This window comes from Pteropus vampyrus, unplaced genomic scaffold, assembly GCF_000151845.1.
Source record: "Pteropus vampyrus isolate Shadow unplaced genomic scaffold, Pvam_2.0 Scaffold326, whole genome shotgun sequence".
NCBI lineage: Eukaryota > Metazoa > Chordata > Mammalia > Chiroptera > Pteropodidae > Pteropus > Pteropus vampyrus.
The window spans coordinates 534,457-561,163 of record NW_011889107.1 but is presented as its reverse complement, the minus strand read 5'-3'; the positions used below and the strand labels follow the sequence as shown (position 1 = coordinate 561,163).

Sequence of the window (26,707 nt, the reverse complement as noted above, 5' to 3'; positions counted from 1 at the left end):
TCTCAGTGACTTTAATATATGATTTGTTTCAGCATATTCCACACTAAAATATCTTTATACAACAGCTTTGGGGATTAAAGAAAAGATGATACTCTTTTTAAAAAGCTCTTTTCAGAGATACACAGGTGTCCCTTGTTTGGGGACGGGGGAGAGGGGACACACAGACTTTAGCAAAGGAGAAAATCAATCAATCTCCATCTATTTCCATTTTAAGATAGAAGATGCACTCTCAGGGAAAGAAGTATCATATGGCATGGGGCAAAGCATTTTACTGAGGAAAAAGAATAGCCAGCTTTGGCCTGCTGAAAATTAAAGTATGTAAACACTGAAAAGGCAACTTCATTTTTCTTTTGTGGCATTCTAGACAACCAGAATTTCTTTCAAGCCTAAGGACTCCGTGGTTTCACATTCGTGGCTCTTACAATTTTGTACCTTCCTCTCCTTCCGCCCTCCAAAGCCAGGCAATTCCAACTCTCTTCATCACTTATTCTGTTCCAGCCACACTGGCCTCTTCACTGTTACTCCTACATACTAGGCAAATCTCCTGCCTTAGCACTTCCTCAATTCCCTCTGCCTGGAATACACATCATCCATATACCCAATAAATGGCTTGTTCCATCACTCTTTCAGGTCTGCATTCAAATAACACCTTTTCAATAAAGCTTCCCATAACTATCCTATCTAAAAATACATACACATACACACATACACACATACGCATACGCACACACACACACACACACACGCACACACATACACACCCGTATTTTCTATTCCCCTTTTCTATTTTATTTTTCACCTTAGCCCTTATCACCGTCACTAACAGATACTTTCTGATCTTGTGCATTAATTGTCCCTTCACCAGAATATAAGCTTCATGATCACAGATTTTTTATCTATGTTCACTGCTATAGCCCCAGCATTTAGAATAGTGCTTGACAATATATTAGGTGCTCAACATGCTGTATGAATAAATGATACAGCTAGCTGCAACATCAATGTAACTAGCAGATGCTGCCATCAACACTTCATATACTAGTCCGAAAGATTTCAATTAACAGATAAGATTTAGGTTATTTTACCAAACTGTGCTCTGGGTACTCTGGCAATCCCTCAGAGGCAAGTGTGAGGGTAGAAAATGAAAGCCTAAGCAAGCAGAAAAATCCCACATTCATCTGTTTTATTCATTAGATTTCACATAAGATTTAATCTGTAAAGGATTTAGCAACCTCAAAAAAATCTAAAATCACTGAGTTGTATACAACTTAGTTTCTACTTTTTACATTTTACTTATTTATTGTAAATGAGAATAACCTAGGTATGATGTTTACATCATCCTTTAGAAAGAGGTCAAAATTAGTATCTAGTCTTATTTAATAATCTGCTACCAAAGCAATAAAAATTTACTACGTATTTTCTAATTAAACAAGCAGAGAGCAGATTAGTTTCTATAAAAAAGGAATGACAAAGAAGTGTAAAATAATGTTATTTCATGTAAAAGAACATATGTAAACTAAGTGGAGATTAAGATCCAAATCCCATTACCATAAATACCTCTGTAAGCAAAAATATCTCCCACCTCACATCAAATAGCATTATTTGACAAAACAAACTATAGTATTTTATTCAGAACCTCATCCTGAAATTCATTCTAATGTGACTTAACTGGCATAACTTTTTAAATGTTACATGTTCCAATAAAAAAAAAAAAAGAGCACTCACCTTAATGCAGTTACAGATGGACAAGCCTGTCCATACAAACCCATCTGGCCACAAAGAGAATCTGAAAAGTAGAGAAGAGTTAGTTATCAGATGCTCCAAAGTAAATGAAACTATAAATCATGGTACAGTTCTAATTAAAACACTCTGAAAACAGAAATAGAAGGCTAAAATATTCACCATTTTCTGAACACGTACCCATGTGAATCAAAAATGTAGTAAGAGGGATTACACTGAGGAAGACAGACATACCAGCAAGCCTAAGAGAAACATGCATATTTTAACTATAACATTCCAAGGAGCTGAAAACTCACATGCTAATGTTATAGAGATAGTGTATCCTAAATGTTTAGTAGAATCTTAGGGATTCCAGAGAGTTGCCTAAAGACTACTAAAGAGCTAAGCACTCAGATTCCAATTCCCACATAATTGTCCCCCACCCCATCTACTTGTCATCAAAGCTGTGCTACCTTTATTGGTTTCACATACTGGACTTCACTAAGACTTCATTTGAAACAGCTCCACTGCTTCAAAAAACAAAAAGTTAAGACTAGCACTGAAACAGTAGGAGCTTTGAATAAGACAGTTCTAGGTTCAAACTGCAGCTGTGACACCATGAGACCTTGAAGAATTTATATACCCTCACTCAACTCAGTTTCTTCATCTGTAACTTGAGGATAATACTATATATCAGGAATAAACTGCAGGTTTCTTCTTAGAATTAAATCAGTGAATAAATATGAAACTGTCATTTAGCACTACTATCTGGCACAAGGATAATCCACAAATGTCTACACATAACATGAATGAGAGAAGTTGGAATGGTATGTGCATACACATGTGTATGTTGCACAATTGGTGGAGATGGTAAGCATTTGAAGAAAACAAGTTCACTCTGAAGAAATCGGCTGCTATTCTCAGTTCTAGCCACTTGCTGCTAAGCATGACTACAAGTCCAGTGTTGTAAGATATTCTAATTTTTCAAAAAAGAAAAAAAAAAACCAAGATATTCAAATTTTTATTTTAAATCTGATTTTTATTTTCAAAATACTATGTGGGCCAAACAAAACACTGGATTTTGTCCCAAGTTTATAATCTTTGATATAGAGGCTGACTTTCCTGTATCTAACTGTCCCTGCATGCACTGAAAAGAGACACACACTTCTTTTTCTGCCAGAATGACAGAACAGATATCCACATGATCACTGAGAATAACAAATGCTGGATAAAATATCTTTAAATCTTTATAAATTAATCAATAACCTGAAAGAAAATAAGGTATAATCAAGGCCAAAAACTAAGTGAAAGGAAAATTAGAAAAGTATGCAGAATACTTAAACCAGCTTTCATTCACCTTCAGCGCTTTTTGCCAAACCCTATAAATTTCAACTTGCAATTCCAAAGCCTACTAGGGCCCAAAGTACTAGTGGCAAAGTCTAGGTGTTACCGAAGAGAACTGGAAGGAAAACTGTTTCTTAATCTTGGCACTGAGTGCTGTTGAGGGGTTGGGGGTATGATAACTTATAATAGTATCTCTTCTGATATTCACAACCATAAGCTGACCCTCACCTATATTATGGTTTTAAAAGCTTCACACTTAGAATTTTGTTTAGGGTAATTCTCAAAAGGTAGTGTCCCCCACCCAACCTTAACGGAAGCAAAGGCAGATCCTCTCTGAGGATCTGCTTTTGCTCTCAGCCTGGAAGAATTCCCACAGATAAGGTTCCAAAATTAATAAATTCACAATCAAAAATCACAAAATTCAGAAGGAAGTAAGCCACGCAGAGTGAGATACAGCTGGAACATCAGCTGGCAGAATCAAAACCTTAAAAGATTTTAGATATGGAAATTACTAGACACTTTTCTCTACCGTTTTACTTTACAGGTGATTTACCTACTCCTGTATGCACATGAACCTTAAATTTATAGCTCTAGCAGGGATCAATTTCCTGATCTCCAAACATTATTATCCAACACTCCCTCCTGGAAAACTCAAACTTATCATGTCCAAAACTGATTTATTTCATCATCTTACTGTGCCACTTTATCTAAGAACGGCTTTCAGGTTTCAAGCCTAATCCCTTACATTATTACCTTTGTTAGAGCAGCACACTTCTTTCCAACTCTTGAATTCTAAGCGTAAAGACTTCTCTGAACACTCCTGGGCTCTTAGCCCACACTTCACCAAAGAGGTAAGTAAGAAACGTGGTTAGTGGGTACAGCTAACTCCAAAACTCTACATCCAGACTCTAAAAGTAATCTGGGGGTGTCTGCTCTGCTGACTCTAACAATCTAGTCATCAGGTGGGCTGTCCTATGGTCTAAATTAAGTTCTGCTGGGTGGGAACAAGAGAATGTGGAAAGTTAGCCAGCCCATTTGGTTCTTACACCTAAGCCACATTCTACAATATCACCTCATCAGAAAAAAGGTATTCCTCCAAAAGTTACCATATGACCCAGCAATTCTACTCCTAGGCAGGGATACACACACACACACACACACAACACACACACGTGTGTGTTGTGTGTGTGTGTGTGTTGTGTGTGTGTATACCCAGAAGAATTTACACATATGTTCACACAAAAACTTGCACATAATGTCCATAATACTATTATTCATTAATAGCCAAAAACGTGGAAGTAAACCAAATAACCATCAACTGGTAAGCGGATAAAAAAATTGTGGCATATCTACACAGTATCTACATAACTTACAATGAAATATTATTCAGTCATAAAAAGGAATGAAGTACTATTACGTGCCACAACATTGAGAGCCTCATGCTGCATGAAAGAAGTCATACACAAAAGTCAAAATATGGCATGACTCCATTTATACAAAATGTACAGACTAGACAAATCTTAGAAATGGAAAGTAGATTAGTGGTTGCCAGGAGATGGGAGATGGGTGATGGGGGTGAGGAGTGAATGCTAACAGGTTTCTTTCTGATACGATAAAAATGTTATGGAATAGTGGTGACAGTCGCATAACCTTGTGAATAAAAATCTTTAGTATAAAACCAACGAATTGTACACTTTAAAATGGTGAACTTCATGGTATGTGAATTTTTATCAATAAAAAAATAATTTTACAAATGGTAATATTTCATTTTTCACCTGTTAGTTCTTGTTTTATTCCTCCGTCAGTTCAGAATTCAGGTAAAGGAAAAGGATATTATATACTGAGTCCCCTAAATAACAACACCTTTAGGGTCCCCAATTAACTACCATTTACTACCAACTCTAGTTCCTAGATACCTTTCTAATCTGCTCTGGCTTCAATGCCTTAGTTTCTGTTTTCTTCATTTTAATCTAGATTACTGCTCCTAAATGGTGTCCTGAACCTCAGGCTGGTTAACTGATAAATCAAACATATGCTGATCTTCTTCTCTCTACTCAGGAAATAACCAGCAATATGGAAATCTCACAAAAGACAGCTAAAGTTCACAGTAAACCAGGAAAATCTCAAAGTGTCCTCCAAATTACAAACTCAAATCTCTGGAGCAACTACTGTTGAACAATTATATCAACTTATTCAATTACATCCATAATTTATACAGTTTAAGTTGGTGCCAACAGCACCTCATAGCATTTTCTCCAAATCCTCTGAAAACCAACATGCAAGAAAGTAAGTTTGTGTTGAATGACACAACCAGAATATGGGTAGTAAAACCAGTCATTTACTGATGGGTATGTTTCAATAGAAGCTAATGTATTACAGCCTGTCACCAACAGAAGAATATGGAATTCCTTTTAATATGAGCAGTCTTCAAGTGTATATTAAACTGAATGACAAACTATTCACATTTAGGAAAATGTTTAACAAACTAACAGTTATATAATACATTATTTGAGAGCAGGAGGTGAAATGGGGCTGAGTATTTTGAAAAAGCTCCCAAGTAATTCTAATAAGCCCTTCTCTCTTCCCTCCCACCCACACAGAGATATAATGCTTTATAGTTTATAAAGAACTTAGAGCATTTATGACTTTAACTCAGGATCTAGATTGGAATCTCAATTGTGACCGTGGTATATTGTTAACTTCTCTAAGGCATAATTTCCTCCTCTATACAAAAGGAAAAATTCATGCCTCAGTGACTGTGACAGTAGCTTGAATGAAAACACAAGGATAATACCAGACAAAAGAATTAAAAGTTTGTTGAAAATCAGTGTTATAGCACTACAAGTCAAGAGACAATTGTTTTTCTGTTTTTTTTTTTACTTCTGAACTCAGCCGATCTTTTAGAAGACTTAAAAGTAGAAAATTCACTAGCATCCATGAAGGAATAACCCCTTTGATTCAGGTTGACTGAACACTGTGAATTGTTACACCATGAGTCACAGGTGATCATTAAAGCAGTAATGTAAATAACCTATGTGTTAATCAGCCTGAACAGGAGAAATCTGCCAGAGAAACGACTAAGAGGAAAAGAATCCTGCTAAATGAGTAGCAATCAGCTGTTCATCTCAGCTCCACTAGCTAACCTGGAAGACAGCAGTGCAGCGTGAGCTAAGAATTGAGATCTCAGTCATATGCTCTCAGAAAGCAATTAAAATCATGTGAGATGATCAATTCACCACAGGAGTATTAAAGGCAAAAGAAAGGCCAAACTTCTTTAGAGAACTCTAACAGATAATTGAGAGAGAAGGAAATAGTTAAAAAAAAAAAATGAGAAAATTGTACTAGAGATAGCAGCACGTGAGTTAATAGGGGGAAAAGGCAATAGCTTTACATGTAGATCAAGATGGTTGTAAACTGAGAAGAGAATATTGGCTTTTCAAAGATCATTAATACTATAGAGGGTGGGTTTTGTGGACTAGCAAAATCAAAAGTTAGACCGCAGCGGGGTTAAAGATTAGGAGTGAGAGGGAAATAAAAGGTTATCTTAAAAAAGTATACAATGAAAATAAATGGACAGTGAACTAGGTCAAGCATAGCAGAAGAAAAGATTAAGAAATCAGGAAAGATGAAGAATATGCTAGAATGCTCATCACATTATGTCCCTTGTTTTATCTTATCTCTTGTCACCATCTGATATGACTTTTGTTAACTGTTTTTCTCCTACTAGAATGTAAGTTCTATGAGAACAGAAACTTATATCTGTTTCACTTTGTTATATACCCCAAAATCTGGTAGATGTAGTCAGCAGTCATATTTGTTCAATTAATGAATAAACCAGGTTCAGGTTCCTCAAGAGTTGGAAGGAGAGAGTAAACTTAATATAAGAACAATTAAGATATGACTGAAAACTCACCAGATCTTTTCAATATAATCTTTGTATACATCACTTCTCTCTGCCTCCAAGCAAGTAATTTAGGACCAATCTACAGTTAAAAGAGCAAGTGTCCAGAATATAGAAATAACTTACAACTCAATAATAAAACGACAGCCCCATTAAAAACATGGGCAAAGATTCTGAGATATAGTTCAGGGGTAGAGCATTTGACTGGGAAAAAATACGAGCAAAGGTTTGAAGAGACACTTCTCCAAAGAAGATATACAAATGTCCTATAAACACATGAAAAGATGTTCAACATCATTAGTTATTAGAAAAATGCAAATCAAAACTACAATTAGCTATCACTTCACACCATCTTAAGATGGCTGTAATCAAAAGGACAGACAATAACAAGTGTTGCAAAGATGTGGAGAAACAAACTCATACATTGCTGTCGAAAAATATAAAATAGTGCTGCCACTTTAGAAAACACTTTGGCAGTTTGTCAAAAAGTTAAAACAGTTACCATATGACACAGCCCTTCCACTGGTAGGATATATATCCCAGAAATGAAAACATACATCCACAGAAAAATCTGTACACAAATGTTCATAGCAGCATTAAATCACTAATAGCAAAAAAGTGGAAATAATCCAAATGCCAATTAACTGATGAAAGGATGTTACACCTATATAATAGAATACTATTTGGCAATAAAAAGGAATGATATATGCTACAACATGTATGACCCTTGAAAATACGCTAAGTGAAAGAAGCCAGTCAGTCACCAGAGTACATATTATATGATTCCATTTATATCCAATGTCCAAAATAGGAAAATTTATATTAGTAGTTAGATTGTAGCTTAGTAGTTTAAATTAGATTAGTAGTTTCTTAGGGTTTGGGTAGAGGGGAGAGGTATTAGGTATGGGGTTTCTTTCAAAGGGAGAGGAAAATGTTCTAAAATTAAAGTACAGTGATGAATATACAACCCTATGAATATACTAAAAAGCAATGAATTTTACACCCAGGTAGGTAAATTGTATGGCACTGTATATGAATTACATCTCAATAAAGCTGTTTAGGAGCAAGTTTAGAACCATCACACACAAATGTTCTTGTTCTGTTAAGTTCCCGCTTCTTCCTTCACTAGTGTCAGAGGAGCCACTCTCATTCCTCAAACTGAACAGGGAGAGGAGAGTAAAAGTAATGACTTCATCAGTAAGCAACTCTACTATAGCAACTGTTTTCAAATCTATAACCCCTTGAACCAGCAGGAAAGTTTGTTTTCTGGTAGACTCCACTATTTCCAAACCATATTGTTTATTAATTAAACATGTTTAATAAAGATACACTTATGGTTCATAAAAAAGTTTTCTACACCTATATAGATCCTGAAAAAATTCTACAAGAAACCACTCTACTACTGTCTATAAATCAACTACTTAGGCTATATACCCTTTCTCCTAATAACAGAAGATGAAAAAAAGCATGACAACCAAGAATCAGTTTTAGCTTCTTAAGACTGTTCAAGAGTAGGAAGTGTAAGTATGAACTAACTGCTTCTTTACCCTCCACAGTTGAGGACTAGTGTCAATAAAACAGGTGGTAAATGTGGGGGAGGGAAAACTTCTTGGCCAAACATCACAGATATAACTTCTTCCAAACCCCAAACCTTAACTTACTTCCTGCAATTTATGTAAACAGATCACGGGCCACCCTCTTCAAACCAAATCATAACCCAAGCAAATAACATAAGATTCTATTTCTGGGTCTGTCATTAACTCACTGGATAATCCTGAAGCTTCAGTCTCTCTACTTTGCTCAATACCTTAACCACAATTTCCGGTCCCAAAATCAAATCATGTGGACTAATAAAGAACTTTCCCCCAATTTGTAGATTTTTTGTGGAAAATGACAAAGGTATATGAAATTAAATCACATTATGTTTAAATCACCTTTATTAAATATACGTAAAATGTGAAAAATTCAAAAGATTATTCAATCCAAAAAATGTTGAGCTCTTCTATTTTAAACTTTTAAAAGTGTTCAAGAAACAGTGAGAATAAGCTTTCAGAGGGCTGATGGGTTTTGAGGCTTTAAATTTAAGCTCAGTTATTTTTAGAAAACCAAGATGCCACCTCTCTGGATCTTGTATTTTTATATTGGGCATTTGATTCATGTGTTTTGCCTGGTGTAATTCAAAGCAAGAGATCCTACCATATCCCTGAGAAGTAAACTGAATATATCAGAACATATTGTCAGAGACTGTCAGAGGAATAACAGGCTGCACTGCAACTGAAAAGAAAGGAAGTTATAGTCTACACTGATAGAGCTGTTTAACCAAATAAAATTACCTATCTGGTCTCCAATGCCAGTCTACAAACCACAAACTTCCTAAGAATCATTTCTAACCTATTACTGGAAAACAAGGAAATCAATTCAAAGTATCTCTGGTGATTCTGATAACACAGCTTGTTCAGGAACTATGGTTTAGAACAAGGACAGCAAACATGTTTCACATCACTTTGTCAATTATGCTTGACAGGTAGTGGCTATCTGAAGTGCTACACTGAGAAAGTCCTGTCTAAGCACAACCAGCCATCAGTAGATTGCCAGGCACATGGTGATGGGGAAGGGGCAATGTGTGAACCAATATCTGTCATCTGTGTTTTTAGACAACTGAATGGGCTTTTTTAAAGGAGGCTTTTGGGTAATAGAAGAGACTCACATCTGGATTACTGATTTTTAACCAGAAGCTGTGGCTGACACTGGGAGGGTAGTAGGCAGCAAGAATGGCCCATTGATATATGTAGTAAGACTCTCCAAAAGTACTTATTACGCTTCACAGTATATGCAGAAAAAGAAGACAAGATTTCTGCTCCTAAAATGTCTGAAAATAATCTCGTCTGAGAAATGAAAATTCTACACAATAATATAAATTTGGTTTTAAAAAAAAACAGGATGTTTGTGCCTTGAGGCATTCCACTTCAGGTAAAGGTGGGAGCTAGTAGGAGTATTGAGTGCCAGGCCAAAAACTGTATAGGGAAAAAATGTGAGGTTATATAATCAAAGTATAACCCATTGGAAGGCAAATAATCTGCTTCATGTTGTTTCTATATGCATCTGTCTCTACCATTGGATCTCTGGCTCCTGGGGGCCAGGTACATGTTAAATTAAACTTTCTATCTCTCACAATGCCTAGCACATTTTGTATATAATAAATGTTTTGAAATGTTTGCTGAATTGATGTAAAGAAAAAGTCTTATAGATATTATCAAAGGAACAGTAACAGAACTTGGTAGAGACATAAAGGGTCAAAGAAGTAGATGGAGTGAAATTATGCCAAAAAGAGTAGACTGTGTTAGGTTAAAAGAGACAAGAAACATAATAACTAAAGGTAATGTGTAGACCTTGTTTGGGTATTGATTCAATTAAAAACCACTGTAAAAAGACATTTGTAAAAAATCGAGGACATTTTATTATGAAATGGATATTTGATGACATTTAGAATATTCTGAATTTTGTTAGATACGATGATGGCATGTGGTTATATAAGAATATGCCTATATTTGCTAGAGACCCTTGCTGAAGTTTGTAGGGGTGAAAAGACAATGTCTATGATTTTCTTTAAAATACTTAAGCAAAAAAGACAATTAAGACATATGTGGCAAAAGTTGTCTATGGCCATGCCACCCTGAACGTGCCCAATCTTATCTGATCTCGGAAGCTAAGCAGGGTTGGGCCTGGTTAGTACTTGAATGGGAGACCAACTAGGAAGATCAGGTGCTGTAGGCATTTAAAAAAAAAAAGTGGCAAAAGCTTAATAATGGTTGAATCTATGATGGGTATATGGGGAGTCACTGTATTTTGTCTATTTTTGAGTATACTCAGCAATACAGTTGGACTTTCATGTTACTTGGTCAAATTCAGCATTGTACAATAATTCTTTTTCTTTTCTTTCTCAGATTTCAGGAAGCTTAAGAATGACTAGTACTTCTGAGAAAACAGACTAGACTTAATCAGAAGAAAATGGGCATTCATTTATTAGCTCTAGTAATAGGAAATCTCTCTGAATCTACTCAAAGAACTTCTTGTAAATTAATATGAGAACTGAATATGAGCCAACAAAGTGACTCAGCTGCTACAAAGAAACAAAATACAATCTTAGGCTTCACCAGAAGAATATATTCAGATCAAGGAAGGTAACCGTCCCATGAACTCTTCACTGGTCAGTTCAAAACTGGAGGAGTGTGTTGTTTGGAGCACCTCATTTTAAAAACACTTAGGAACTAGAATGCTTGCAGAGAGTGATTTCAGACTAGAGAGGAGTTTAGGATGGCTGAAGAAACTAGGTGTGTTTAGCTTGAAGAAGAAAACACATTCAAATACTTGAAGGGTTATCTTGTTAAAGGCAAACTAGATCTCTTACTGTTCTATAGAGGATTAGAAAAGAGATGTAGAAGCAAAAATTGTGGCAATGAGAGCTAACAACAGACACCTTACAGCTATCAGTTGTTCTAAGAGTAACCAAATGACTACATATCACATGTTTTAGTGGGATATCTCACTGGCCTGAATAAAAGATTACCTCTTAACAATCTAGGAATTATTATATATCTTATCAGATATAAGGTAAGTTACAATATACTTACATCAATATTAAAATCCTTAAACGTGAAACATCCTTCCTAGTATGATGCCTATTATGTGTCATGTACAGCGCTAAGTATAGAGGACAAAAGACAAAAAAGACACTGTCTCCATCCTAGAAGACTCAATACAAGATTTCTTAATTATGGTCCCAAAGCAAATTTGATATAAATTTGAATGCCTAGGTCATCTATCTCAATAAGAAATGCTTCTTATGTGGAAAAATTCTTTAGATCAATGATTTTCAATATTTTGCAGTCAGAGAAACAACTATGAAGCCATGAGCGCCTCTGAAAGCTCCACAGCACTAAATGCAGTAAGTTCTTCAAACAAACAAGCTAGTCATTCTGCCTTTCTAGATAAAAACTAGAAAACAGAAGATATTCCAGTATATTGCTAAGGATAGCTCTGTGATGTCTCTCCCAAGCTAAAAGCAAGTTTCTTTGCTGGCAGGGACCCTGTCTTTTACTTGTGTCCATAGCTCTTAGTACAGTCCCCATGACATAGCAGATGGTGAATAAATGAACAAACAAGTGAGAAAAATTAATGAGTCTAATGTCACTGGATGAAAACATTACTTTAAAGAAGCACTAACAATTTGGTTTTTCTTAGTAGAGAAACCTGCCAAGGAAATAAAAGCATATGAGCAGATCCTAAGCCTAGTTTTCATTATAAATCAATGTGCTATTTTTAAGTTATTTATTGATAAGTAATTACTGTATGTAAACCTAAGGTTTTGGTTGCTTCTGGAGGACTAAAATTAATTTGATCAGCAGAGCTTAATTACCAAATTCTAATGCAAAAAAAACCCAAAGCACTTAAGACATCCACAATTTGACCCATAAGCTTATAATCAAATAACTTACCAAACTGATTTGTTAATATAACTGCCTAGAAAGCAAAATACTGACAGCACCAAGTATATAAACTGCTCTTCTACAGTGCTATCATTCATATTTTCCAAAATTTCATTTGAACCATAAAAATCGTACATGTTTATTTTTTCGGACTATAGAATATGCTCATTGTAAAGAACTTAGAAAATATACAGGTTCAAAGGAGACAATAAAGACTATCCACTGTGATGTTTGCTTTCCCAGTCATTTTCCTATGCATATAGAAATATACTGTCACTCTTCCTACCCATGCAGTAACCTAAGCATCCTCAGTAGAATCATGTTCCAGACAATTTCCCAATGTCTAAATTTTATAGATATGTAATTCCATAAAATAAGACAAAATTTGCTACTTAGTAATCCTTAAAAGTTTCCCTTCTGATTCCATCTTCTCCTTACCTCTAGAATTCTGCAAAGACAAAGAATACAGGCTCAAGTGAAAATATATCCAATGACTAGAAATGGACTCAAAGTTAACAAGGCAAGAAGTTGCTCCCAATAGTTTTATATTCCCAAGTCTGATATTATTACAAGACAAGGGCTGTTACAAGTAACCTAGGTCCTTTGGAGTCCATAACCTTTAATTTCTACCTTAAAAATTCAAAGTATGTTCTTTATAATAACCTTTTCAGTTTTCTAGTACAGAATATAAGACGAGAAACAGAATGCAGGAGGTAGGTCTCTGCTCTACTACTAAATGATTGAGTTATACTAAGTAAGTCTTAGCTTGTATCTCATTTTCGCCATTTGTCAACAAAAATATTATTTGCCCTATCTATATTACAGGGTCATTGTGAGGCTCCAAAATAAAACAGCTCAGAGAAAATGCTTTTCAAAAAGCATTATTCAAATATAAGTGGAAATCTTTCTAAAACACATATGCTCTATTAGTAATATAAAACATGACTTTCCCTCATATGCAAAGATGCCATTTTGGATGGCGATTACTTTTTAGGTATAAACACAGTGCAACAATACCTCCTTACAGTAGACAGGTAAAGCATGTCACAGACTCAACCACAGTAGCAGAAACTGATGCCATATATTGTTTACCTCCTCCCATGACAGTCTGCTCCATCGTCATTCAGAAGAGTAAACATGCTCCCGACTGCAGCATATTTGACTGTTGTCTGTAATAAAATTTCCTGAAGTTCTACAGCCAAGCCACAGAAATTTTCAGTTATCCTTAATAATTTAACAAGCATCTATGTACGTACCCACTGCCAAAATCCAGCATCTTAACAATAACCTATTACTACAATATTGCACTTGCCTCCCAATTCCACCTCTACAAGTGAACAAAATTTGAAATTGTTACAATTTATTCTAGCAGTCTTCCTCCTCATCCATCCCTCTCAAAAAATGATGTTCAACACACAGTTAAAGCCAGGTCCCAACCTTAGAAAAAAAGTTGATCCCAACTTCCAAGATCTTTAATAAGGTCACACAGCACCATACCCTACCAATCAATCAGAAGATCAATCTTATTTCCTTGATACTACTATACCACTCTGTTTAGATAGGAGAATTTGATTACAATTTTAAGTTTGTACTCTCGGAAAAAACTTAATTAAAAGTCAGTTTACTGAGTAAAGCATCCTTCAGATACAGGGTCATCCTGGAATAATCAGTCAATTCATCAATGGAATCCATGACTCTCTCTACATATGATTTGAAGACAATTAAAAAATAGCCAATATTATAATTTGAATGTTTGCCCCCACCCCCCCGCCCAAACTCATGTTTAAATCCTAACCTCCAAAGATGACAGTATTAGGAGGTGGGGCTTTTTGGAGAGGCTTGGGTCATGGGGCCAGAGCCTTCACGAATGGGATTAGTGTTTTCTAAAACTCTCACCCAAGGACTTTCCCCACCTCAAAATTATTAGCAGTCAACTCAGAAGAGAGTTCTCTTTTTAAGACTATGTTCTAACAACAGTTCTACTTACTGCATTCCATAAGTTTGAGTCCATTACAGACTACTTCACCCATCAATGATGGGAAATAAGTCAGGCAGGGCAGTATAATTAATGTAGGTGTTTAGAGCAAACGAGATCCCTTTAGATATATGGTAAAATTCTTAGAGCAACCAGAGTGGTTTAGTAATTATTGCAAATTAGGCTTATTAACAGTGTCAAAATAAGAGTTCTAATTGAATATGTTCCTAATTATCTTATATTCATATTTATCCTATATTTCACCTTGTTACAGTACTAAAGTTTGACACCATACATGAGTCTCACTTGCTTTGTTTCAGTTGTTTTATCTCAATTCTGTAGAAAAATAATCACCACTTTGAAAGACATTACATTCTGAGATTATCAGTTGATATGTCAAGAAGAATAACAGCCAAAGGTACCTAACTACAAAAGGTTACTTAAAATAAGTAGAATACCATTGTTATAAATATAAATGCAACATCTGGTTCCATATAACAAAGCTATTTCCATATCCCAACAGATGGCCCACAGTAATAATGCCTTGCTGATCTGGTTATAACAAATTCTATTAAACCCAAAATCCTGTACAGCAGATGCCTTTTCCAATTTCGGTATAAGTCAATCTCTTTAACCAAAACACTGTACTTTGTTTCTTGTTATTTGTATACTAAAATCGAGTTATGCCAATTAAGATGGTCAAATTTTTTGACAGTTGTTATAAAATGCCACTGTGATGTTTTCTGAGTTTTGGGGTAGAGGAGGTAAAGAGTACCTTCATGTAAGACTGAAGGCTACCTGTTCAAAGTGGAAAACAAAAATTCACAGTTAAAGGAAGACAGAGAGGTAGTGAGCTTTAGCTGTCTCAAGCCAAGGTTTCTGAATAGTGGCAATGTGGAAAGCTAAGTGACTAACAAAGCCGACAGTGAAGGGCAGAAAATAATGCAATTTCTGAGTTGAGAGGCTATTGGGGGGCGGGGGGGATACCTGAATGCCAAAACAACATGAATCTCTGTACGCTGTAGTGTGAGTTTCCTATTTAAAAGGAATGTGGATGCAATGTCAACTTAATCTTGCTGTTTGCTTCCCCAACTTAACTGCTGTGTGCCTGTTTCCTCACCTGTAAAATTTTTCTAATAAAATCTACCTTTTAGAATTGTGAGATTATATGAATAATAAATGTACTTAGAACACTTTGTGGCCCATACATAGTAAGGCTTCAGAAAATATTAGCTATTATCACTACCACTATCGTCACATTAACTCCCACTAAAATTTTGAAAAGGCAGAAATGTTATAACTTATCTAAACCAAAGAACAAATAAGTGACAGAATCTAGTCAGAGAAATCTCTTCTTAAATCCTGAAGATTAAACATTAAAAATTATTGACTCCCTAAGTAAGGGGATTTCCATCCCTCTTATTATCTAGGAACTCACATAGGGATCCTTTAAGTTAGAATAGCAGCACAGAATAGTGGAAATAGCAATGGACATGGACTAAGATGCTCTAATAGCTCTAACACTGATTTAAGTGTGCAATCTTGGGCAAGTCACCTAAGCTAAACTTCATATTGCTAATCTTAAAAAATGCTTTACCTACATCACATTTTTCATATATTGTCTCATTTGTTGTGTATAAAATGTCTGAAAAACATGTAAACCATAAATGCACTATTCAAATGTTCAAGGACCATGTCTCACTCATTGTTACATACCCAATACCGAGCAGAATGCATTGCAGAGGTTATAATCTAAAAGAAAAGCCATGGGAAGGGTGGAGTTGGCGAAGTGAGGATTAAGATGAAGATAGGGGTTTTTAAAAGATGAAGAAATCCAAATACCCATCGATGAATGAATGGATGAATAAAAGGTAGTACAGCAGAAAAATGAGACACTGATATATATTATGTGAGAGATAACCCTTGAAAAATTATGTTAAGTGAAAGAAGCCAGACACAAAAGACCATTATTTGAAAGTTATATGAAATGTCCAGAATAGGCAAATCTATAGAAACAGTAAGCACATTAGTGGTGGCCTAAGACAGGAGGGGGGAATGAGGAGTGACTGCTAATGGGTACAAACATTCTTTTTTGGAGATGATGAAGTATCTAAAAATGACTATGGTAATGGCTGCACAACTTGGTAAATGTTCTAAAAACCACTCAATTGTATATTTTAAATGGGTAAATTGTATAGTATGTGAATTATCTTAATAAAACTTTAAAAATAAATTTGAGAGAATCAAAGTATAAAAATCACTGGATTTAGAACACAGGTTTTCTTTTTTAAAGAAAAAAAGTGAGTTTTCTGATATCTGAGTAACTGTGACATGTGAACAAAAATGAGACTAGAGGAAGCATTAGGAGAAAATACTATAAATGACCACACCAGACCATACTGTCTCTACAAATCTGTCTGTTGAAAATAAATCTGGCATCTATTCTTATCTTTCCTTTCAAAAATTCTAAAGTTACAAATTACTTCTAGTCCTAGTTCAATAGTCTTTTCATCATTATCATTGTTTCTGAACTTCAAGACATCTGATAATGTCAACCATACTACCTTTCCTATCCTTGGCTTCTGTGGGGCAGATGTACTTCTTGGTTTTTCTCAGAATGCTTTACCTATTAGCCTATAATGTCGCCCAAAGTTCCAAACCTCAAAGCTCTTTCACCATGATACTACTAACCTCCCAACACTCACCTATTCACGTTTTTTACTACCATCTATAGTCCTGGCCAATGCAAATCTGTATTTCATCTCTATTCATCCTATAGGAATGTAGTGCAGATACTTCAACTCCAGTCAGTTCTTGATTATCTTCACTAAGGCTGGGAAGCAGTGGTGTGGCTCAACCAAAATAAGTAATTCCTATGCTATTTCCATGTGGTTTTGCAATGTGGTATATATTTTTTTCCCTCTGAATAGATGTGTTTCTAATTATTTTGCTTAGATTAATACTAAGTCTACATTTCCAGAGCCAAACTAGCTAGGAAAGAAGGCTATCAGGAGTGGCAGGAGACTAGCCTGCTATTGAAAAATTGATTGAACACAATCTAGTGTTGCCCATAACCAACTTTAGCTCATTTCTCTTCACAGTGATACTTTCCTAATTCCCTCACTATTATCAGCCATCCTCCCAGGATTCTAGACTTTAATCTTTTAACATTTTATTTGCTGTCTTTTCTCTTTGCTCACATTCGATCATCACTGAGTCCAAATTAATTTTTACTCACACATTTATCTTCTTATATACTCTATATACTCTTTTTTTAGGGCAGTATAATTAAATAATTAAACGCATAAGTTCAAAGGCCAGATCGCCTGGGCTCAAATTCTGGCTGGCTCTGCTGCCGACTCTTACTCCGTTAGAGTCTAGGCAAGTTACTCAACCTCTACGTAACTAAGTTTCTTCATAGGAATAAGACCTTATTATGGAGATTTAATGAGTTAAGTACATGTAAAGAACTTAGAACAAATAACTAGTATACAGTAAGTACTTGATCAATGTTAGCTATCATTTTATTCCCATAATCACCATCTTATGTCAGACTCTCATCATCTTATTCCTAATATGCTCAAAGAGCATTCTAGTCAGTCTCCCCACTCCAGGACACTCAGCTTATACAAAAATCTTCCTCAGAAATGATATGCATCATTTTACTCCCATTCTTTAGAACCCACTGTGGTATCCCATCAAACTAAACCTGATATCCTTGCTAGATCCTCCACCAATACCGGTTCAGCAATCCTAAACTCATTTATTATTATTCACCAATATAGATTCTCCTTGCCAGTAAAGTTGCTTGGGATCTGTTGTACATTGCCACTTGTCTTTGCAAGCACCGCTTCACTCTCCTGGAACACAGCTCTTCCCCTTTAAAAATTTCTTTTTCAGATCTCACTTATACCACTGTCTTTGGTTGCATTTTTATCCCAGAAGTTTGATGTTCTTGGTAAGTATGAATGATGGACATTACATGTTATTTTCTCAACATAAGTTTAAGCATTTGAAGAGACCACGTATTTTATTCCTTATGTCTCTTCATACTACTTCACACATAGCACAGTATTTTGCAGAAGTACACAAATGCTGACTTGACTTACTAAAAAAAATGCCTCAGAATGCATCAGAACAACATTCTCTATTTTCCACTGCCCCACCCATATTAAGCATGATGAAAGGAGATAGAATCTGTATTTACATATTTTTATTTTACATAGACTGTATTAACAATTGTACCAGATAAAAATGAAAAGTATACCTAGAGAATGCACAACGTGGGTGGGAGACCCGAAAAAGGGAGAATGCGGGCCATTTTGGAATCTAAAATGTAACTTCAAACTATTGACTTTTTATTTCACCCAAAGTAATGAACCAAAAAAAAAGCTAAAATAAACATGTCCTCACCCTATCCAAAAAATGCCTAATAAAGGCATGAGAGTCCCCAGTATCTTCAGCACAAAACCAAGAACAAGATTCACCTCGACTCCAAGAGACACAAAAAGAAAATAGAAATCCTCATGTTTATCTTAAATAACAACAAAAAAAATCAATTACATCTATAAATGCCACCCAAACAGAAAAATGGAGAGGAGTTACTACTTCTCTATAAATATTTGCTAAGGCCTAAGAGGAATAAAAAGCTTCTCTCATCACTGCTACTGTATGGCCTGTTCCCTGTTAAGGGAGCAATCTGTGGTCACAAAAGCAAGACACAGGAAGATGGAAACCTTAACCTGGAAGAGACATTAAGGAAAGAAACTATTCAAAACACGTTTCAAAAAAACAACGCAATGATACTCAAAAGACAGAGAGGAAAAGTGAAATAAAAGAGCTCCCACGAAGTGACTCAGTGAAACTATTTAGTGCTGCCTTGCAAGTAAGGAGCTATGCATGTAACACTCCCATGACTGACACACACGTTTGTTATACTAGGAAACAAAGTAGAAAGGAAAAACTAAGTAAAGGTTAAGAAAAAAAAAAAAAAAAAGATGCCCATCAATCTCTAACTCCCTGGCCAATCCAATTTAGCTCATTCAGGAATCCAACTAGGAGCAACAGAGACGTAGACTGCACAACACAGAAAATCCTTCGCCAATCATACCCGCAAAAAGTAGAACGAAGAAGTGAAAACTATACACCTCAATACGTCAGTAGCTGGAGCTTATTTTCTCTTTAGGATTAAAAAAGAGAAAAGAACGAGAGCAGCTAAAGGGAGAGGAAGAAAGATGTCAATTAAACTCAGCCCTGTTATGTCCCCTACTGGTCTCAATTTCAGAGGGTGCAACTCTTGCTTCCAGCTAACCAACAGTCGGCCCTAGCAAAGAAAACTGACCCTAACACCTTTCACACCACAAGAAGGAAATCACAGAGGAAAAACTACCCCGTTAACCTCTCTCCTCACCAGCTGCAAAAATGGAGCGGAGGGGAGGGAACACCCTACCACGTGGGCAGGATGCAACACACGCAGGACAGCAACACGTCGCATGGAACGGGTGCCTCTGCCCCAATGCTGGTAAAGGACACGGCGACAGGATGGGTGGGAACCCAGGCCCCTTGCACAGGCCTCCTCACCCCAAAGGGCAACCCTGAGGCGGGAGGTAATGCCCGCCTCCCCCGCCGAAAAGCACCCTCAAGCTTGAAGGGAAGCTGCTGCATCGAGCCGGGGTAGGGGGCTAGCCCAGGCAAGGCGCAGGTCACGGAGAGACGGAGACGACCGCTGTCTTCGGACTCGGCAACCGAGGAATCCCGTCTGGCTCCCCCAGGCTCCGCCTGGGGGAGGGGTGGGAGGCGCGGAGGCGCAGAGCCGCCGCTTCCCGGCTGAGGGGCAGCAGCAGCTGAGAAGCGCCGCGGGGGAGGGAGGAACCCAGCCCTCACCTCCTTCCAGGCCCCGGCTCCGGCCCTGGCCCCCTGCCCCTCCCGCCGCCCACCCCGCAGCGCGACCGCGGCTGAGAACAGGGAGAGGACATCTCGAGGAGGGCAGCCCCTGCCTCCGTCCCGGGGAGATGCCCCAGCCCCGCCTCCTCGCCCGCCGCCCCGGCCCGGCCGCCCCTGCGGCGGGCGCTCACCTCAGGCTGCGCAGGCCGGGAGGGCCCGGCCGAGCCCCCGGACCCGGCGGACGGCTCCGCCCCCCCAGGAAAAGACCCAACGGCGCCTGGTGCGAGCGGCCGAGGCCCCGAGCAGCGCCCAGAGAGGCAACAGCAGCGGGAGCAGCCAACATCCGGGGCCGCGCACCCGGAACTACTTCCCGACCCGCTCTCCCTCCCGTCTCCGCCACCACCCCCGCCTCCCGCGACGTCGCTGCGCCACCGGCACGGCGTCGGCGGCGTGACGGCCCCTCCGCGGTATGACGGCAGAGACGCGTGTAGGATCCCTCCGCTGGGACAAGTAGTGCCCTGGGACTCTGGAAAGTCTGCCTCCGCATAGTTGGTGTCATCGAGCGGCTGGCATCTCGGAGCGACTTGGAACCTTGCGCCTCAGAGTGGCGGCTGGGGAGTCGGGGCGGCGGAGGCGGCTCTGTAGTTGAGGACAGCAAGGACCTGTGGCATTGTACCATGCCTATGGATTACCAAGGGCCCCATGCTCTGAAGAACTGCGCCTCATGTTCCCTCGCCCCGCCAACCCCCACCACCTCACCGTAACGACAGGCACCTTAGCCTCTCTTGGAGACCGGACCCCTTTTCCTACTTCGCATACCGCGGATTCCAAAGGCACCTTGGATCTTCAAGAAGTTTACAAGTCCCGGGTTCTAGACCCATCTGTGCCGAGGCCTTCCCTGTGCCTAGCCTTAGTTTTTTCTCCTTAAAACAGAGGTGAACTCTGAAAGCTCTTCTGATTCTAAAGTAGCTGCCCAGGTTATGGTCCTTACTATCAACAGGTGGAGCGTTTAGAAGGATAATTCGGGCGACTTGTGAACTTTGGAATTTACTTCAACGTCGATCTTTACTGGCTTTCTCTAAACTATTAACACTGCTAATCTGCCCTTTTATTTCACACTTAATTACTTTCAGACGCATTTGGTGTTGGTTCACTTGCATTAGGTCGCATATGTAGCATCAGGCATACTTTTGAACTCACAGTAGGTGCTCGATATTCGGATACTTAGATATTTTTTAGATAAATACTAACTAGGTCGATTCGATGGTAGAAAAAGGAGAGACCTGAGTGAATTAGCCCTGGGAACCTTTTCTGACGAAGTCTCATAGGAATCAAATAAAGACCTCCTGTACTTAAAGAGCTGAGTACCCAATTACTTCAGCGGATATTGAACACCTGCCAGTCATCAAGCATTTCTAGGCCCTGGGGATTCAAAGTACGCCTATATTCCTTTTTCTATATGACTCTAGCAAGATTCTGAAGATAAAAAGATCTGTTGACTCATCCAACAGATATTTGCTAATCATATGAAGGTTGTCAGACACTTTAGTGCTTCGGATGTGTCAGGGAACAGAAGGGTGGGGGGAATACCTTTTCCTCTTGAAGCTATCATCTGGTATGGGGAGAAAGATGATAAACATAAAAAAATATATTTGGTAGGATAGAAGGTGTTTAGTACTATGAGAAAAGATAGGCCAGGGTTGGAGGTATGAAGGAAACTGGAGGAAGGGGAGGTTGGGATTTTTTTTTTTTAACATCTGCCATTTATTCATCAATAATAAGCTTATTTGTTCAACAAATACTTCAGTCAAACCATGTGTTAGGTGCTGGGGCTTCAGCAGAGAATAAACCCAGCTAGTGGAGACCACATGTCTGGTGTTTTCACATGTCTTCTCATTCAATGCCTTCACCAAGTCCCTGACATAGGACTCTATGTTCATCTTTACAGTTGATGAAGTCGAGGCTCAGAAGAATTTAAAATTTGAGCCAGGATTCAAACCCAAGGCCTTCCAAGTCCCACTCCCTTTCCAGCTTCGCCTCAGTTGAGATCTCTTTTTTTCATTATACCGCACCTCTTTCATCAAGTAAACTCATGCATTAATCTAGGTGAATGTCCTTAGGCCTGCACTGGGGCAAAAGGGAGAGAAAAAGGAAAATCATTAGAGGAAAGGGGAGTATGTGGAGCAAAGTAATAGGGCTGGCAAAGAAAATTTAGTGGAAGAGAAATGAAAGTAGATTTATAACTTCTTATTCCAATTCTAGTTTACAGAATGGGATTTTAAATAAAGCCATCAGGGAGAGCCCAGTTCATAAGGTGACTTTAATGAAAGAGTTGAGGGAGTGAGACATGCTATTTTCTGGGAAACAGTGTCCCAGACAGAAGGAACAGTTAGTGGAAAAGCCCTGAGGCAAACGCATTCCTGGAAGTATTAGGAATAGTGAGGAGGCCAGGACAACCAGAGCAGGGTGAATAAATGAGAGAGGACTGGGGAGTGGGGCCATTGTAAAGATATTGGCTAAAATGGTGACACTATACGGCTTTTAACAGAGGAGTGATACGATCTAATTCGTGCTTTCAAAAAATTCACTCTGGCTACTATGCCAGAGTACACACCAGACAATGGTGGAAGCCAGGGGCTCCAGTATCCAGGTGCAGGATGGTGGCTTGGACCAGGCTGGTAGGAGTGAGTTGAATAAATATGATACAGTCTCTATACTTTAAGAACTCACAGTGTAATAGGAAGCAAATAGATTAAATGATTACAATACACTGTGATAAGGGAAATAAGAGGCCACCCTTGTAGCTTTCCTGAGACAGGTTAGAAGGTCCCTCTTCTACCAAGTTGCCAAGGGAATTGGAAATTACTGGTTCTTTGTTGGGCTCTTGGGTAAATCCTTGATAACATAGTTATCACTCAACTTCCCATCCCTTCAGGTCTCAAACATCACCAACATCCGAGTGGGGCTCTAGGCAGAAGGGTACTAAAACCAGTCTGTGTCATGTATGGACAAAGCTGAGGTTATCCATTATCCCTATTTGTCAGAGGAAGAAGCTGAGGCTGATAGTTACCAGGCTTTAACTTGAGACTGAGATCAGAGTCATCAAAGTCCCAAACCAAGAATCTCTCTGAGCCACTTGAGTAGAGTCAGCCAGATGATAGAGTAAAAATGTAGAAAGACTTGTGTTTGGACTTAGCTCCAAGTCTGGAGATTTTTGGCTCCCATTCGTCACCACCACCTCTTACAAATCTTGGGCAGCTCCTCATCTCTCACCTGTTTGGGATTCTAAGGTACTTGTCTGAAGTGCTTGTTCCTATTTGGGGGATAGAACTGAGGAAAGAACAGGGCTGGATAGCTGCCAGAATGGAGTCGGGGCTTGGGGATCAGAAGCCTTTGGGAAGGAAAGAAGCATGAGCTCCAGAGTGTCAAAGAACAGAGGAGCACCCCTCCCACTACTCCTGAAAAAAAGTTGTAATGGCCAAAGCAGCAGAAGGGGATTCTGGGACAGGGTGAGAGGAGGAGCTTAAAGCCCAGATTAGGAAGGCCAACCTGGTTTCAATCTGACCTTCCAGAGCATACTTCCTGTGTGCCTACATCAAGTTATATAGCTTCTCTTAGTCTGTTTCCTTGCCTGTTAAATGAGAACAATAATCATAGCTACCTGGCAAGAGATCATACATAGGCTGCTATAAAATAAAGGCCCCCCAAACAGTTATTTTGTACGAATGTCAGCACAGAAAAGAGTAGTTCACAATTTTAGGTGTTGAGAGTGGGCTGGGAGAGAGGGTGTGGGGCACCCACAAAGAGATGGTATCTAACTCAGGAGACAGATCCGTAAAAAAAGTAGATTGCTCAAAGCAATAATATAGAGGTTTTGTTGTATTATGTTGTTCGCAATCTTTTACTGGCTTCATCTGGATTATAAATTTCCTGAAAGAAACAGTGCCCCGAGCCGGACTGCAACAGCCCTACAAAAACCTTGATTCAGCACTGGCAGAGGCTCAGCAGCAGGGTGTTGAACACTTCACATGACCCAAAGCCACTTAGACAAATGAGACTTTACCTGATCCTTTATTTATTGTAAGAGGAAAGCAGAAAATGAGAAATGAATTTTAAATGAGCCAAGACCTGCAAGAGGGAGAAAGTAAAACATGAGAGAGCACCACCTAGTCCTGGAAGAGCCTTCCAGATTCCCTGGGCATTTTTATATAATATTTTATATTTCATGTATCAAGTTTTTTAAAAAGCTATACAGAGGCCACTGGGAAGCTCTCAGTACCACTGCTATTTAATAAAAACTCTCAAGCATTGGGCATTGGTCACTATACATACTTAAATAGCATTCAATAATCATCTAAGCAATGGCTAAATACTAGGGAGTCAAAAGGGAATAAATAAGTTCTCTACCTTCATTGGGCTCCTAGACTTCTGAAGAAACAGACATGTAAACAATTAATCTCAATGCAATTCGGTAGAGATTTGTACTTGCACCAAGGGAACAGAGAAGAAGCAAAGCTTAACTCTATCATGATAGAGGATAGGAATGCAAGCACCCAAGAAAGCTTCACCCTTAAAGGTAAGGTTAAGGCTAATTCTAAAAAATGAGTAGGAGTTTGCCATGTTAAAGACAGAGCAAGGCTGGGAGTAGAGAAAGAAAAACTGGGGTAAAGAAAGATAGTTTGTGCAGTTAAAGTGGTTGGTTGGGTACAAAAAATGTAGAGTCCATGGAAATTACAGTCTTATAAGTGGTCCCTAAACACTAGTGGCTGGTGGGAATAACTAATTCATGAAACTAGACCAAATCATTCTATCTGAACCATAAACTGGGTTCCTGCCCTCTAGGAGCTTGGCGTTAACTTCAGATTTTATTAGTGAGGCAAAGTGCAATCCTTTCCAGTCTACTGCTTAATCATTCTCAGCAGGAAGTAGCTTAGAATATTTCTTCCCAGTAGAAGGCAGTAGCCTAATTTTTCCCCCTAGATCTGGCAATGAATTTGCACTAGTGCCCTCATACTACCAACTTCCCCCTTGCCCACCCCTTCCATCCATCTTCCTTGCAACTATGTGGCTCACACCTTGGCTTACCTCCACTCTCAGAATCAACAGCTAATTAAAAGCATAATGAAAGACACAGGGCACCAAGACAGCTGAACAAACATTAACATGAGTAGATTAAATAAAGTATTTACATTATGTGCAAGCAATGGTGTAGATGAAACTTGGGTGGTGCTAGGAAGGGTGAGTCAGAAGATGTTCAAATAAAGAGGGATCAAAGGAAATCTCTCTTCTAGTTAGTATCTTTTGAAATGATAGAATGAAAAGGACCATCAGGAAAAAGCAGCCGAGATTTGCAGCTCAAAGGAGTCTCAAACTCTGAGTACAAACATGGAAGTTAAAAAACTTGTTTGATTTCAAGTTTTAAAGTTATTGACCTACTTTGCGCCTAATGAGCTGAATAAGAATGATCAAGAAACCCCAGTGCTGGCAGGGAGAGTGATGAGGCGTGACTAATATTGTGCTCCTTGTGTAACCAGGAATGTGATAGACCCTTTGCATCATTTAGTCCTTAGAGTAAAACTACAAGGTAGTCAACTTCATTTTAAAGAAGAGGAAAGAAACATTCAGTAGTTTGAGAGTGGTAAAGTCAGGAATTGAACCCAGAACCGTCTGGCTCTGGATCTGTGTGCTGGAGCCTAGTAGGCATTCAATAACGACACACAAACCTTTCTGGGGAAATCCCAAAAGGTAGAAAACCTTGAAGAAGAGCCCAAGGGACTTGGCAATAAGAAATCTAGCTTGAGGTACACTCTGGATGTAGTTTCTTTTGTTTTTTGTTTTTTGTTTTAAGGTGAGGCAACCCTTGGTTGACCTCACAGATTGCAAGGACCTTGTCAGTTTATAATCCCTTATTTTTTTATTTTTTACTCCTACAGCACCTGGTCTTCCTAGGTGGTCTCCCATCCAAGTACTAACCAGACTCGACCTTGCTTAGCTTCCAAGATCAGATGGGATCGGGCTTATTCAGGGTAGCATGGCCATAGATTGGATGTAGTTTTTTAATGAGACCCGATTAAAAGAGTATGCAGGTAAAGATCAAACTCAGACAAACAAAGGTGCAGGAGTCAAAGGCTGAACACTTGCCAGGCAGAGCCAAAGAGCACAGGGTAGTAATTGAAAAAACTTCCATGGAACATCCTTAAAGCAAGCATTAAAATAGGACTGCCAAATCTGTGGATCGGTTCTTCAGAACCAGGAAGAGATTCAACCTGTTATTACTGCCATTCACTTAAAAAGTTATGCTGCTGCAAATACAACATGCACCTGATTCGGAAATATAACAGTGTCGGGCCTAATTAGAATATTCAAAGGGCTAACACGAAGCAGAGCAATAACAAGTTATAC

At 38.5% G+C, this 26,707-nt stretch overlaps 1 protein-coding gene and 2 pseudogenes across 4 annotated transcripts in view; 1 reads left to right on the top strand and 2 right to left on the bottom strand.

Annotated features, from left to right (window-relative positions):
• The window catches only part of FOXJ3 (forkhead box J3), a 112,052-nt gene extending 91,193 nt beyond the window's left edge, over window positions 1–20,859 (bottom strand). For 2 of the 4 annotated variants that reach the window (XM_023521965.1, XM_023521966.1), the window contains exons 1-2: window positions 20,497–20,859; window positions 1,723–1,783 (exon numbers count right to left, since the gene is read on the bottom strand). In XM_023521965.1, coding sequence (XP_023377733.1) covers window positions 1,723–1,783; window positions 20,497–20,852 — 417 coding nt within the window. In that variant the 5' untranslated portion in view covers window positions 20,853–20,859. The remainder of the gene's footprint in view (window positions 1–1,722; window positions 1,784–20,496) is intronic. The other 2 variants (XM_011377933.2, XM_011377932.2) reach the window with 2 other exon arrangements.
• LOC111730647 lies at window positions 10,617–10,735 on the top strand (annotated as a pseudogene).
• Window positions 20,860–26,229: 5,370 nt separating the features above from the next.
• Window positions 26,230–26,348, bottom strand: LOC111730660 (annotated as a pseudogene).
• Between the last annotated feature and the right edge of the window lie 359 nt (window positions 26,349–26,707).